At 42.1% G+C, this 16,427-nt stretch overlaps 3 protein-coding genes and 1 long non-coding RNA gene across 10 annotated transcripts in view; 1 reads left to right on the top strand and 3 right to left on the bottom strand.

The window, feature by feature from the left end:
• Positions 1-2,457: 2,457 nt before the first annotated feature.
• Positions 2,458-5,961, bottom strand: LOC131957742 (pyridoxine/pyridoxamine 5'-phosphate oxidase). Its single transcript, XM_059322503.1, has 7 exons — positions 5,914-5,961; positions 5,589-5,798; positions 5,349-5,448; positions 4,739-4,804; positions 3,925-4,053; positions 3,339-3,415; positions 2,458-2,779 (listed from the first exon to the last, which is right to left on the bottom strand). Exons 2-7 carry the CDS (start codon positions 5,747-5,749, stop codon positions 2,614-2,616), a joined length of 699 nt encoding a protein of 232 aa, XP_059178486.1. The 5' UTR covers positions 5,750-5,798; positions 5,914-5,961; the 3' UTR covers positions 2,458-2,613.
• Positions 5,962-9,510: 3,549 nt separating this feature from the next.
• Positions 9,511-10,353, top strand: LOC131957745 (uncharacterized). The gene has a single exon (XM_059322505.1). It carries the CDS (start codon positions 9,511-9,513, stop codon positions 10,351-10,353), a length of 843 nt encoding a protein of 280 aa, XP_059178488.1.
• Positions 10,354-10,596: 243 nt separating this feature from the next.
• Positions 10,597-11,313, bottom strand: LOC131957743 (uncharacterized). Its single transcript, XR_009389126.1, has 2 exons — positions 11,157-11,313; positions 10,597-11,100 (listed from the first exon to the last, which is right to left on the bottom strand). It is a non-coding gene; the product is annotated as an uncharacterized LOC131957743 (long non-coding RNA).
• A 1,406-nt stretch (positions 11,314-12,719) lies between these two features.
• Positions 12,720-16,427, bottom strand: part of LOC131957739 (pyridoxine/pyridoxamine 5'-phosphate oxidase) — a 13,468-nt gene continuing 9,760 nt past the window's right edge. For 4 of the 7 annotated variants that reach the window (XM_059322494.1, XM_059322493.1, XM_059322492.1 and 1 more), the window contains 5 exons: positions 14,761-14,832; positions 14,381-14,434; positions 13,874-14,002; positions 13,707-13,783; positions 12,720-13,304 (listed from right to left, as the gene is read on the bottom strand). In XM_059322494.1, coding sequence (XP_059178477.1) covers positions 13,139-13,304; positions 13,707-13,783; positions 13,874-14,002; positions 14,381-14,434; positions 14,761-14,832 — 498 coding nt within the window. In that variant the 3' untranslated portion in view covers positions 12,720-13,138. The remainder of the gene's footprint in view (positions 13,305-13,706; positions 13,784-13,873; positions 14,003-14,380; positions 14,435-14,760; positions 14,833-16,427) is intronic. The other 3 variants (XM_059322495.1, XM_059322496.1, XM_059322497.1) reach the window with 3 other exon arrangements.

The following is a 16,427-nucleotide window of genomic DNA, read 5'->3' as shown; positions in this document are numbered from 1 at the left end:
CATCAGACCCTCATACACCCAACCACAAACTTCTGACATGACATAAGATCCTATGGCATCAGACCCTCATACACCCAACCACAAACTTCTGACACAAGATCCTATGGCATCAGACCCTCATACACCCAACCACAAACTTCTGACACAAGATCCTATGGCATCAGACCCTCATACACCCAACCACAAACTTCTGACACAAGATCCTATGGCATCAGACCCTCATACACCCAACCACAAACTTCTGACATGACATAAGATCCTATGGCATCAGACCCTCATACACCCAACCACAAACTTCTGACACAAGATCCTATGGCATCAGACCCTCATACACCCAACCACAAACTTCTGACACAAGATCCTATGGCATCAGACCCTCATACACCCAACCACAAACTTCTAACATGACACAAGATCCTATGGCATCAGACGCTCATACACCCAACCACAAACTTCTGACATGACACAAGATCCTATGGCATCAGACCCTCATACACCCAACCACAAACTTCTGACATGACACAAGATCCTATGGCATCAGACCCTCATACACCCAACCACAAACTTCTGACATGACACAAGATCCTATGGCATCAGACCCTCATACACCCAACCACGAACTTCTGACATGACACAAGATCCTATGGCATCAGACCCTCATACACCCAACCACAAACTTCTGACATGACACAAGATCCTATGGCATCAGACCCTCATACACCCAACCACAAACTTCTGACACAAGATCCTATGGCATCAGACCCTCATACACCCAACCACGAACTTCTGACATGACACAAGATCCTATGGCATCAGACCCTCATACACCCAACCACAAACTTCTGACACAAGATCCTATGGCATCAGACCCTCATACACCCAACCACAAACTTCTGACATGACACAAGATCCTATGGCATCAGACGCTCATACACCCAACCACAAACTTCTGACATGACACAAGATCCTATGGCATCAGACGCTCATACACCCAACCACAAACTTCTGACACAAGATCTTATGGCATCAGACCCTCATACACCCAACCACAAACTTCTGACACAAGATCCTATGGCATCAGACGCTCATACACCCAACCACAAACTTCTGACACAAGATCCTATGGCATCAGACGCTCATACACCCAACCACAAACTTCTGACACAAGATCTTATGGCATCAGACACTCATACACCCAACCACAAACTTCTGACACAAGATCCTATGGCATCAGACCCTCATACACCCAACCACAAACTTCTGACATGACACAAGATCCTATGGCATCAGACGCTCATACACCCAACCACAAACTTCTGACACAAGATCCTATGGCATCAGACGCTCATACACCCAACCACAAACTTCTGACATGACACAAGATCCTATGGCATCAGACCCTCATACACCCAACCACAAACTTCTGACATGACACAAGATCCTATGGCATCAGACCCTCATACACCCAACCACAAACTTCTGACATGACACAAGATCCTATGGCATCAGACCCTCATACACCCAACCACAAACTTCTGACATGACATAAAATCCTATGGCATCAGACCCTCATACACCCAACCACAAACTTCTGACATGACATAAGATCCTATGGCATCATACCCTCATACACCCAACCACAAACTTCTGACACAAGATCCTATGGCATCAGACCCTCATACACCCAACCACAAACTTCTGACATGACACAAGATCCTATGGCATCAGACCCTCATACACCCAACCACAAACTTCTGACACAAGATCCTATGGCATCAGACCCTCATACACCCAACCACAAACTTCTGACATGACACAAGATCCTATGGCATCAGACGCTCATACACCCAACCACAAACTTCTGACATGACACAAGATCCTATGGCATCAGACCCTCATACACCCAACCACAAACTTCTGACATGACACAAGATCCTATGGCATCAGACGCTCATACACCCAACCACAAACTTCTGACACAAGATCCTATGGCATCAGACCCTCATACATCCAACCACAAACTTCTGACACAAGATCCTATGGCATCAGACCCTCATACACCCAACCACAAACTTCTGACACAAGATCCTATGGCATCAGACCCTCATACACCCAACCACAAACTTCTGACACAAGATCCTATGGCATCAGACCCTCATACACACAACCACAAACTTCTGACACAAGATCCTATGGCATCAGACCCTCATACACCCAACCACAAACTTCTGACACAAGATCCTATGGCATCAGACCCTCATACACCCAACCACAAACTTCTGACATGACACAAGATCCTATGGCATCAGACCCTCATACACCCAACCACAAACTTCTGACACAAGATCCTATGGCATCAGACGCTCATACACCCAACCACAAACTTCTGACACAAGATCCTATGGCATCAGACCCTCATACACCCAACCACAAACTTCTGACATGACATAAGATCCTATGGCATCAGACCCTCATACACCCAACCACAAACTTCTGACACAAGATCCTATGGCATCAGACCCTCATACACCCAACCACAAACTTCTGACATGACACAAGATCCTATGGCATCAGACGCTCATACACCCAACCACAAACTTCTGACATAAGATTCTATGGCATCAGACGCTCATACACCCAACCATCCACTCCGGCGTGAGTAACATCTGTGTTTAACTGTTCACCATCCAAAGGTCTGCGGAACACAATTCGATCATGAAGTCGGTTTGTCTGCCCCTGCCAAAACTCAAATCTATTTGGTATAACTCTGTAGCCTCCCCTGTAGAGAAAGTCCGTCAATTTACATTTGAAGTACAATGTCATTAATACATAAAGATTAAACGGAAAAAAATAAGGATTGTCGAGAACATGCATGGAACATGGGAAGTAGTTGCTGGGAACATGGGTAGTAGTTGCTGGGAACATGGGTAGTAGTTGTGGGAACATGGGTAGTAGTTGTGGGAACATGGGTAGTAGTTGTGGGAACATGGGTAGTAGTTGTGGGAACATGGGAAGTAGTTGCTGGGAACATGGGTAGTAGTTGTGGGAACATGGGTAGTAGTTGTGGGAACATGGGAAGTAGTTGCTGGGAACATGGGTAGTAGTTGTGGGAGCATGGGTAGTAGTTGTGGGAACATGGGAAGTAGTTGCTGGGAACATGGGTAGTAGTTGCTGGGAACATGGGTAGTAGTTTCTGGGAACATGGGTAGTAGTTGCTGGGAACATGGGTAGTAGTTGCTGGGAACATCTAATCTATTAATAAACCAATTTGGTATTTCTACCGTGACGTCTTTGCTTTTATGCTCTCTGCCGAATGCATGTACTGAATTCAAACTTACCAGTATTCTGGTTTGGGGATAACAAGTTCATTGTCTCCGTACTTCATTCTTTGTTCAAGATTTCTTTCATCTAACATCTGCAAAAAAAACAACAGACGTTTAAATTAGTATTCATGCTGTATTTCCTATTGTATCTGCATAGCTTTATATTGTAAACTTTTTGAGAAGAGGTAGAAGGGGGATCCGCTAGGTCCATCCTTTGAACTGCCATAAGAATGTTATCTGGATTCCTCTCATTTTTATAAGGAAGGGGATGGATTGGCGATTGAAGCACCCGGAGGGGCGTACTTTAAAAACTTCATCTCGTCCACCATCCAACCCACCCCCATCCCCCTCGGGGAGATACTCGGAAAAAAATAATGTACATAACGATGAAATTACGGGGGCTTGCAATTAGCTTTTTGTTCATTTTGGTGTCATTCTTCACTCTTGTGGTTGGCTGACGTTGATGTGAACAACAAAGTGTTTAACTACCCAGTACATCATTTAACAGTACAAGACGTTTTTCTCAGTGTAAATGTTGAAGATATTGTGCGGACATACCCCCCCCCCCCCCCGTGACGTCATGTCCCTCTCTACAACTGACCTTTTTGTTCTGGATCAGCTGACTCTGACGACTAGCCCAGGCAACGATTTGTGCATCCCTTGGTCGGGAGTGGAAATATTCGGTACCGTCGTCCTCGTTGATCTTTTCTATCCGGCCTTCAACTCGAACCTCAAATGAGAAGGACGCAGCAAATATAGAGCGTAAAACATTGTGCGAGAACATCAAATGAGAAGGACGCAGCAAATATAGAGCGTAAAACATTTCGCGAGAATAAGGACGCAGCAAATATAGAGCGTAAAACATTGCGCGAGAACAAGGACGCAGCAAATATAGAGCGTAAAACATTGCGCGAGAACAAGGACGCAGCAAATATAGAGCGTAAAACATTGCGCGAGAACATCAAATGAGAAGGACGCAGCAAATATAGAGCGTAAAACATTTCGCGAGAACAAGGACGCAGCAAATATAGAGCGTAAAACATTGCGCGAGAACAAGGACGCAGCAAATATAGAGCGTAAAACATTGCGCGAGAACATCAAATGAGAAGGACGCAGCAAATATAGAGCGTAAAACATGGCGCGAGAATAAGGACGCAGCAAATATAGAGCGTAAAACATTGTGCGAGAATAAGGACACAGCAAATATAGAGCGTAAAACATTGCGCGAGAGTAAAGTTTGAACCGTGAGTAAAGCGGTAAAAGTTTAAGTGCAACTAGGAAAACAAAATATAGTGGGCAACAACAATCTGCAAAAACAAAATACAGAGGGCAACAACAATGTGGGGAAACAAAATACAGAGGGCAACAACAATGTGGGAAAACAAAATAAAGAGGGCAACAAATTCGTGTCTTACCTGGCGGCCTAGCGAATCATTGCAGGAACACCAGTAGAAGAGTAGCGCCACCGAGTTGTTGTCGTCCTGTTGACCAAGTTTGAGTCGTGTACTCGTACGTTGTTAAACACACGGTCAAGTTTGAGTCGTGTACTGGTACGTTGTTAAACACACGGTCAAGTTTGAGTCGTGTACTCGTACGTTGTTAAACACACGGTCAAGTTTGAGTCGTGTACTCGTACGTTATTAAACACACGGTCAAGTTTGAGTCGTGTACTCGTACGTTGTTAAACACACGGTCAAGTTTGAGTCGTGTACTTGTGCGTTGTTAAATACACGGTCAAGTTTGAGTCGTGTACTCGTACGTTGTTAAACACACGGTCAAGTTTGAGTCGTGTACTCGTACGTTGTTAAACACACGGATTTTTTTTGTTTTTAAATATCAAAAACAACTCACCAGTTCTGCTGTCTTACGACTCAACTCACCAGTTCTGCTGTCTTACCACCCAACTCACCAGTTCTGCTGTCTTACGACCCAACTCACCAGTTCTGCTGTCTTACCACCCAACTCACCAGTTCTGCTGTCTTACGACCCAACTCACCAGTTCTGCTGTCTTACGACTCAACTCACCAGTTCTGCTGTCTTACGACTCCCATAGATTGTGTAAAATACAATCCCTCTTTTGTCAAAGTCTTTCATGAGCACTATCCTGACAGAAGGTTTGCCGTCCCTGAAATATCGAGCCTCGGATAGTATTTTTGGTCATTCAACAAGCATGTAACGTTTGATCTCCAATAATTTAAGCATACTTGATCACCAATCATGTAAGAATATTTGATCACCTATCATGCAAGTAAATTTGGAACCTACCTTGTGGCAGTAGCTAAAGACATAAGATTGGCGTCCAACATGCCTTCGGTAGATTTGGCCTGCTCAAACCACGCTTGGAACTGGCCAAACGGCTCCAGAGACATCACGTCATCCATGGCTAACGTTTCACGCTCTTCGTGTCCAGCTGGTTTGGTGGTCATCTGATGGACACACAACCCCGAGCACCAAGTCAATGGCAAATATAGGCCGCTGTGACAGACAGAATTATATATATATATATATATATATATATATATATATATATATATATATATATATATATATATATATATATATATATATATATATAATAAAATGTGTGAACCTAAGGTGAATAATGAATGTCAGTCGTACATGAAATAGACGACTGTCAAGCGTGTTATTTATACGAAGACTAAACCTTTACAACTTGACATAAAGTATTTAAATTAACATACTCCGGAAAAAGGATAATGTATTACTATTTCGTGGCAGATGTTTAATATTCATTCATGGGCGTTTCAGAACTCGGGGATAATGGACATCTTGCATGTATTTAGAAGACACCAGCTTACTGCATACAGAGGTTCTATACCTAACACCACACACAGAGGTTCTAAACATGACACCACACACACAGGTTCTAAACATGACACCACAGACAGAGGTTCTAAACATGACACCACAGACAGAGGTTCTAAACATGACACCACACACACAGGGGTTCTAAACATGACACCATACACAGAGGTTCTAAACATGACACCACACACAGAGGTTCTAAACATGACACCACACACAGAGGTTCTAAACATGACACCACACACAGAGGTTCTAAACATGACATCACACAGAGGCTCTAAACATGACACCACACAGTGGCTCTAAACATGACACCACACACAGAGGTTCTAAACATGACACCACACACAGGGGTTCTAAACATGACACCACACACAGAGGCTCTAAACATGACACCACACAGAGGTTCTAAACATGACACCACATACACACAGGTTCTAAACATGACACCACACATAGGGGTTCTAAACATGACACCACACACAGTGGCTCTAAACATGACACCACACACTAGGGTTCTAAACATGACACCACACACAGAGGTTCTAAACATGACACCACACACAGGTTCTAAACATGACACCACACACAGAGGTTCTAAACATGACACCACACTCAGAGGTTCTAAACATGACACCACACACAGGTTCTAAACATGACACCATACACAGGTTCTAAACATGACACCACACACAGAGGTTCTAAACCTGACACCACACACAGAGGCTCTAAACATGACACCACACACAGGGGTTCTAAACATGACACCACACACAGAGGTTCTAAACCTTACACCACACAGAGGTTCTAAACATGACACCACACACAGAGGTTCTAAACATGACACCACACACAGAGGTTCTAAACATGACACCACACACACACACAGAGGCTCTAAACATGACACCACACACAGGGGTTCTAAACATGACACCACACACAGAGGTTTTAAACATGACACCACACAGTGGCTCTAAACATGACACCACACAGAGGTTCTAAACCTTACACCACACACAGTGGCTCTAAACATGACACCACACACAGGGGTTCTAAACATGACACCACACACAGAGGTTCTAAACATGACACCACACACAGAGGTTCTAAACATGACACCACACACAGAGGTTCTAAACATGACACCACACACAGGGGTTCTAAACATGACACCACACAGAGGTTCTAAACATGACACCACACACAGGGGTTCTAAACATGACACCACACACAGAGGTTCTAAACATGACACACACACACAGAGGTTCTAAACATGACACCACACAGTGGCTCTAAACATGACACCACACAGAGGTTCTAAACATGACACCACACACAGGTTCTAAACATGACACTTCACAGAGGTTCTAAACATGACACCACACACAGGTTCTAAACATGACACCACACACAGAGGTTCTAAACCTTACACCACACACAGTGGCTCTAAACATGACACCACACACAGGGGTTCTAAACATGACACCACACACAGAGGTTCTAAACATGACACCACACACAGAGGTTCTAAACATGACACCACACACAGAGGTTCTAAACATGACACCACACACAGAGGTTCTAAACATGACACCACACACAGAGGTTCTAAACATGACACCACACACAGAGGTTCTAAACATGACACCACACACAGAGGTTCTAAACATGACACCACACACAGGGGTTCTAAACATGACACCACACACAGAGGTTCTAAATATAACAACACACACAGAGGTTCTAAACATGACAACACACACAGAGGTTCTAAACATGACACCACACACAGAGGTTCTAAACATGACACCACACACAGAGGTTCTAAACATGACACCACACACAGATGTCAAAAACCTGACACCAGCTCACTGCTCAAAAAATGTGACATGACAGGTTCATTGGGTCACTTGATGTGGTATTATGCAGGTGTTTAATTATACAATTAATTGACGTTAACTCTTTTTTCCCAGTCACCGACCCACTTGAAAATAATCCCATGTCTACGGCGAGTGCCGTGTCTAATGACATGGAGTATTTGAACGCAGAACAAAAGTATGGGATGGGTCTAGACCATGGACTTTTAATATGGTTAGCCAACTTAATTATGAAGCTGCAAAAAGTGATGCTAATATGGAAACGATAATACGTTTTATGAGTCAGCAGGATTGAAGTTGAAAAAGGTCTGAGTGGTTTTTATGATCTGGTAAGGGGAAGTCACTGCATGATTCACTGCTGTTAAGTAACGTTAGGGCTTATAACTTGTAATTTCACACCAATCTTGGGCTTTTAAAACGCCATCCGCTGAAAAAAAAGTTACCCTTTTAAACCTGGAGATCACTGGCCAGATGAAGTAGAGTTCAGCTGCTTCGGAATACGAAGGAATATTGTGGCCAGCGTTATGACCAATAGCATTTACTTTCCCTAAACTTAGACGGGTGGATAGAAACGTCCTTCGTATTCAAGTCAGGGATTCAAACCAGAGGCGTAGCGGGGTCGGGTGTCAACCCGGTGCGGCACCTGACCCCTCCCCCGTAAGATATATATATATATATATATATATATATATATATATATATATATATATATATATATATATATATATATATATATACAAATATATTTTTACTGGATGTATTTAATTCCTCCCTTCCCCCCCCCCCCCCCCCCCACATGAATTAACACATACGTTATTACGATTCTCAAACAAACCGTTTTCCTCAGGTATATTTTGCAACGTTGAGTTGATGTATTGTAAACCTCCCCCAAACTCCCACGATTATTGCTTTTAACTCTGCTTAGATAATACTAACGATTTTTATCTATAGTATGTTATAAATACAGCTGGATGTAGCATGTTTTCTCTATCATTAGCAGGTTTACGTTATGGTGTCATCCCCCCCCCTTGTTGGGATTTGCCAACTTTGCTCTAAAAAGACTATTTAACTCACTATAAATAATCATTTAATCAAGTGTAATTATCAGTTTTCTGTATATATTTTGCTTTTTTGCCTTGGTGTCACCCCCCCCCCCCCCCAACTGGTGTCACCCGGTGCGGTCCGCATGAGCCTTATCCTACAGTGTAAGTTTAACATAAGCCTTATCCTACAGTGTAAGTTTAACATGAGCCTTATCCTACAGTGTAAGTTTAACATGAGCCTTATCCTACAGTGTAAGTTTAACATGAGCCTTATCCTAGTGGAAGTTTAACATGAGCCTTATCCTACAGTGGAAGTTTAACATGAGCCTTATCCTGCAGTGGAAGTTTAACATGAGCCTTATCCTACAGTGGAAGTTTAACATGAGCCTTATCCTACAGTGGAAGTTTAACATGAGCCTTATCCTACAGTAGAAGTTTAACATGAGCCTTATCCTACAGTGGAAGTTTAACATAAGCCTTATCCTACAGTGGAAGTTTAACATGAGCCTTATCCTACAGTGTAAGTTTAACATAAGCCTTATCCTACAGTGGAAGTTTAACATGAGCCTTATCCTACAATGGAGGTTTAACATGAGCTTTATCCTACAGTGGAAGTTTAACATGAGCCTTATCTTACAGTGTAAGTTTAACATGAGCCTTATCTTACAGTGTAAGTTTAACATGAGCTTTATCCTACGGTGTAAGTTTAACATGAGCCTTATCCTACGGTTTAAGTTTAACATGAGCTTTATCCTACAGTGGAAGTTTAACATGAGCCTTATCCTACAGTGGAAGTTTAACATGAGCCTTATCCTACAGTGGAAGTTTAACATGAGCCTTATCTTACAGTGGAAGTTTAACATGAGCCTTATCCTACAGTGGAAGTTTAACATGAGCCTTATCCTACAGTGGAAGTTTAACATGAGCCTTATCCTACAGTGGAAGTTTAACATGAGCCTTATCTTACAGTGTAAGTTTAACATGAGCCTTATCTTACAGTGTAAGTTTAACATGAGCTTTATCCTACGGTGTAAGTTTAACATGAGCCTTATCCTACGGTTTAAGTTTAACATGAGCCTTATCCTACAGTGTAAGTTTAACATGAGCCTTATCCTACAGTGGAAGTTTAACATGAGCCTTATCCTACAGTGGAAGTTTAACATGAGCCTTATCTTACAGTGGAAGTTTAACATGAGCCTTATCCTACAGTGGAAGTTTAACATGAGCCTTATCCTACAGTGGAAGTTTAACATGAGCCTTATCCTACAGTGGAAGTTAACATGAGCCTTATCCTACAGTGGAAGTTGAACATGAGCATTATCCTACAGTGGAAGTTTAACATGAGCCTTATCTTAATGTCAGACATACAGTGGTGACAATATGACCAGCTGACAAGCTTTGTCTGGCTCCTAGAGGGATCACCCATGTATCTGTCAGATACATTTTTACAACACATCATGCCAGTTATCAGATTAAATCTTAGCCAAAAGCTTTTCCTACCCCACACAAAGTAGAGACAAGTTCTCAAAACATGAAAAGAATATTTTATTTCAGCAACACAAAGAATGTAATCTATTAATAAATATGATTATAAATGCACATCAACCTGGATCAACATAGAATGAAAGACAATGCCTGGTCACGTGGATAGAATCACACATACAATTTTCTCAATTTGCATTGAGTTAGTAAGGCTGAACTGAAACAATATTTTCCTCGAAACACTTTTAATCATTTGCTTTCTCAATAAAATCTTTCTATTGCCAGAAAAATAAGATTTTTGTAATTTATTTAATAAATAACTATGTTATTGTCAATAAAGAAAGATTTGTGGTTAAGTATATTATTAAAAAGTTGGTCTTATTATTTTTACACCATGATGAACATTAAAAATACGTAGGTTTTTTTTAAAAATATTTTGACAATAAAATCTTGAAACATGTCTTTTAAAAAGACAAAATCAGCTTCTTATTACACACACAACCATAAAAACAAACTTCTGACATGACATAAGATCCTATGGCATCAGACCTTCATACACCCAACCACAAACTTCTGACATGACACAAGATCCTATGGCATCAGACCTTCATACACCCAACCACAAACTTCTGACACAAGATCCTATGGCATCAGACCATCATACACCCAACCACAAACTTCTGACATGACACAAGATCCTATGGCATCAGACCCTCATACACCCAACCACAAACTTCTGACATGACACAAGATCCTATGGCATCAGACCTCATACACCCAACCACAAACTTCTGACATGACACAAGATCCTATGGCATCAGACCCTCATACACCCAACCACAAACTTCTGACACAAGATCCTATGGCATCAGACGCTCATACACCCAACCACAAACTTCTGACACAAGATCCTATGGCATCAGACGCTCATACACCCAACCACAAACTTCTGACATGACACAAGATCCTATGGCATCAGACGTTCATACACCCAACCACAAACTTCTGACACAAGATCCTATGGCATCAGACCCTCATACACCCAACCACAAACTTCTGACACAAGATCCTATGGCATCAGACCCTCATACACCCAACCACAAACTTCTGACATGACACAAGATCCTATGGCATCAGACCCTCATACACCCAACCACAAACTTCTGACACAAGATCCTATGGCATCAGACCCTCATACACCCAACCACAAACTTCTGACATGACACAAGATCCTATGGCATCAGACCCTCATACACCCAACCACAAACTTCTGACATGACACAAGATCCTATGGCATCAGACCCTCATACACCCAACCACAAACTTCTGACATGACACAAGATCCTATGGCATCAGACGCTCATACACCCAACCACAAACTTCTGACACAAGATCATATGGCATCAGACCCTCATACACCCAACCACAAACTTCTGACATGACACAAGATCCTATGGCATCAGACCCTCATACACCCAACCACAAACTTCTGACATGACACAAGATCCTATGGCATCAGACCCTCATACACCCAACCACGAACTTCTGACATGACACAAGATCCTATGGCATCAGACCCTCATACACCCAACCACAAACTTCTGACACAAGATCCTATGGCATCAGACCCTCATACACCCAACCACAAACTTCTGACACAAGATCCTATGGCATCAGACCCTCATACACCCAACCACAAACTTCTGACACAAGATCATATGGCATCAGACCCTCATACACCCAACCACAAACTTCTGACATGACACAAGATCCTATGGCATCAGACCCTCATACACCCAACCACAAACTTCTGACATGACACAAGATCCTATGGCATCAGACCCTCATACACCCAACCACGAACTTCTGACATGACACAAGATCCTATGGCATCAGACCCTCATACACCCAACCACAAACTTCTGACACAAGATCCTATGGCATCAGACCCTCATACACCCAACCACAAACTTCTGACACAAGATCCTATGGCATCAGACCCTCATACACCCAACCACAAACTTCTGACACAAGATCCTATGGCATCAGACCCTCATACACCCAACCACAAACTTCTGACATGACACAAGATCCTATGGCATCATACCCTCATACACCCAACCACAAACTTCTGACATGACACAAGATCCTATGGCATCATACCCTCATACACCCAACCACAAACTTCTGACATGACACAAGATCCTATGGCATCAGACCCTCATACACCCAACCACAAACTTCTGACATGACACAAGATCCTATGGCATCAGACCCTCATACACCCAACCACAAACTTCTGACATGACACAAGATCCTATGGCATCAGACCCTCATACACCCAACCACAAACTTCTGACACAAGATCCTATGGCATCAGACCCTCATACACCCAACCACAAACTTCTGACATGACACAAGATCCTATGGCATCAGACCCTCATACACCCAACCACAAACTTCTGACACAAGATCCTATGGCATCAGACCCTCATACACCCAACCACAAACTTCTGACATGACACAAGATCCTATGGCATCAGACCCTCATACACCCAACCACAAACTTCTGACATGACACAAGATCCTATGGCATCAGACGCTCATACACCCAACCATCCACTCCGGCGTGTGTAACATCTGGATTTAACTGTTCACCATCTAAAGGTCTGCGGAACACAATTCGATCATGAAGTCGGTTCGTCTGCCCCTGCCAAAACTCAAATCTATTTGGTATAACTCTGTAGCCTCCCCTGTAGAGAGATTTGTTTGTTTTTAGTACAAGAAAATGTAAAGCTTTCAGTAAGAAATGTACTTACTTTCAGAAAATAACAATAATTAAACACATGGTTAAAATGAGCAAGTTTATTTGTTAATTACTGCTAATTAATTAATTAATTAATGCTCATTGTTAAGTCAAGCAGTACATTTAAAATGTAACATTAAAAAATAAAAGATTTAAAATTAAATTTTCATGGCTCATTAAATATTTAATGACATTGAAACCTAGATATTCTTGTGTTGTGATTGCCACATTTATCTGGTAAGTTAACAAAACCAGTACATTAGAAGTAGGTCAAAATTGAAGACCAAGATTAGGCACAGACAGACACACTTTGACCTAGGTAAAACTTATTTAAAAAGTCTTAACTCACCAGTAATCTGGTTTGGGAATGGGAGTGTTACTGTCACTGTATTTCATCTGAAGTTCTAAATTTCTCTCTTCTATAATCTACAAATACAACAGTTAATTAAAAAGTCATTTCAAAAAGTATTTTTAGGTGTAAATCTCTAGACAGGTTGAGTAAAACCAAAGACTTACTTTCCTATTTGGGATGACTTGACTTTGCTGGCTAACACAGGCTCCTATTTGGCTATCTCTGGGCCGGGAGTGGAAATAGTCAGTTGCCTCCTCCTGTGTCACCTTTTCTACCAGCCCTTCAATTCTCACCTGTCATTGTATGATCAGAATAGTTAGTTTGACAACAAAACTGGTTGAAGACAGTAATAAAATTAAAAACATATCCCACTCAAGTATAAAGACTAACAAACACTTTCAAACATTCACACTCCATAGTATATATTTATAATTTTATATCGTATAAAATAAAATAAAAATTACTGTAAAATGAGCAAGTTTAACATTAGCATGCAAGCCCGCACCCTGTTTCCTGACATACCAGCTGATATTGTAAACACATCTAGTCAGGTTTTAAAATCCAAATGTTTTACTTCAGAATTCTCTTTTAAAATACTCAGTTTGAAAACCTTAAAAGTTAATTCTTGAAGTCTATGGTGTTTAATTCCTGTATTCCATTAGCCAACATACCTGCCTCATTAACAGATCCCAATAAAACAGAAGGCTACAATGTGGGTTTTCAGTCTGGTGAACAGAAACAGCAAGCAAGGGAAAAAAGCTTTGGTTACAGAAGATAGGCTTTTTAGCAGTACATTGCAAGCAAAGCTAAGAACAAAGTAAGATAGGTACAGACTGTTCTATGTCAAAGTGGGTGGTTATACAATAAAAAAAATTTCACTTGGAATAATTTCAAAAATGTTCCAATGTTCTGTATAAAAAGGACAAGTGAAAAAATTTTCACAGGTAATTTCATTTTTTTTTTCACTTCAGAGGTACAGCCCTTTCAATTTGTACCTGCATGCAAAGCTTAAAGAAAATGCAGGAGACTATGATATGACACATCAGGTTACCTGACGACTCACAGTACATCTTTCACTATGTGAGCACCAGTAAAACAGCAAGGCTGCTGCATTGTTTTCATCCTGTTAGTATCAAATTATTTTTTATTTATTTGATATAGCCTCATTACATTTTATATACAGTACATTTATTTTCATCAATAGTGGCTAAGACATCAGCTGATGCAGCAGGAATGTACACCAACCTCATCTTTGGTGGGGTGGTATCTGCCATGTTTGTTTAACATTGGGACTGACCACACACTTAATCCCCCATCAACCTAAATGACAGATAAGATAAGCCCTACAGCTTCAACTAGCTCACATTTCTCTTTTAAAATACTTTGATAACCTGTCAATCTTTCTGTAGCTGTAGTTCACTTGTTAAAATTTATTTTAACTTATCTTTATAATTGGTGCCCTGTCAAAACGGCCCGGGACAAATCGGCCCCGTCAAAACGGCCCCGTTAATACGACCCCGTCAACTCGACTCCCGACAAACCGACCCCGTCAAAATAGCCCCGTCAAAAGGGCCCCGACTTATTGGCTCCCGTCAAATGGGCTCCCGTCATATTGACTTGCGACATATAGGCTCCCGACAAATGGGCTCCCGATATTTAGGCTCCCGACAAATGGACTCCCGACATATTAACCCCTGACAAATAGGCTCGGGACATATTGGCTCCCGACAAAGCGGCTCCCGACATATTGGCTCCCGACATAAGGGCTCAAGACAAATGGGCTCCCGGCAAATGGGCTCACGACATTTTGGCTACCGACAAATGGGCTCCCGACATATTGGCTCCCGGCAATTGGGCTCCCGACATATTGGCTTTTGACAAAATGACTCCCGACATATTGGCTCCAGAAAAATGAATGATATGACCACTATTGGCATTAAAGTAACCATTGTGTCCTACCTCCAATACCACCATAACCTCTTTTTAATGCCCGAATGAAATTGTTTTTTCATGAACCAACATTAATTCACAAACAAATAGAGCCCTTAACAGCTAAATTCCACCAATTCTAAAGTTTTGATAATGTTTAATTTACAACAGAAAAGATCTGTTGCTTAAAAGCGTGCACAGAAGTGTAAATGTATGATATACATGATGTTAACATGATAACAGCATTTTGTTTTGATAACCTACAAGCACAGTGGCGTAGCGAGGTCGGGTGTCACCCGGTGCGGCACTTAATGGTGTCACCTCTCCCCCAGAGGCGTTGCGACCCTTCCCGGGGACAAACTTTCAAGTTTTCGATTTGCACCCCGCCCCCCAAACTTTCGATTTGCACCCCCACCCCCTCAACTTTTTCTCTATATATTTTGCTATTTTTGCCTTTGTGTCACCCTCCTAAATGGTGTCACCCGGTGCGGTCTGCACCCCCCGCCCCCCCCCCCCTCGCTACGCCCCTGTACAAGCATATTGCAGTTAGGAAGGTACAGCGTGGACCCTTCTCCCCACACAATGAGTTGGAACAGCCTATAACCGACTCAATTATGGATGTCATAGATAGATGACCCTTAAATTAAAACGGGAACAGGGCATTTCCCCCCTGTCAATTACCCCCCGGATATTTCCCCCCGACATTACCCCCCAGAGTAATTACCCCCCCCCCCCTCCTGTCAATTACCCCCCTGTCAATTACCCCCCGCCCAGTAGGACATTACCCCC

The sequence above is a fragment of the Physella acuta genome, unplaced genomic scaffold (genome assembly GCF_028476545.2).
Source record: "Physella acuta isolate Inbredline_101_S28 unplaced genomic scaffold, ASM2847654v3 ptg001261l, whole genome shotgun sequence".
In the NCBI taxonomy this organism is placed as follows: domain Eukaryota; kingdom Metazoa; phylum Mollusca; class Gastropoda; family Physidae; genus Physella; species Physella acuta.
The sequence above is the reverse complement of the archived record's forward strand: the minus strand, read 5'-3'. Positions and strand labels throughout refer to the sequence as shown.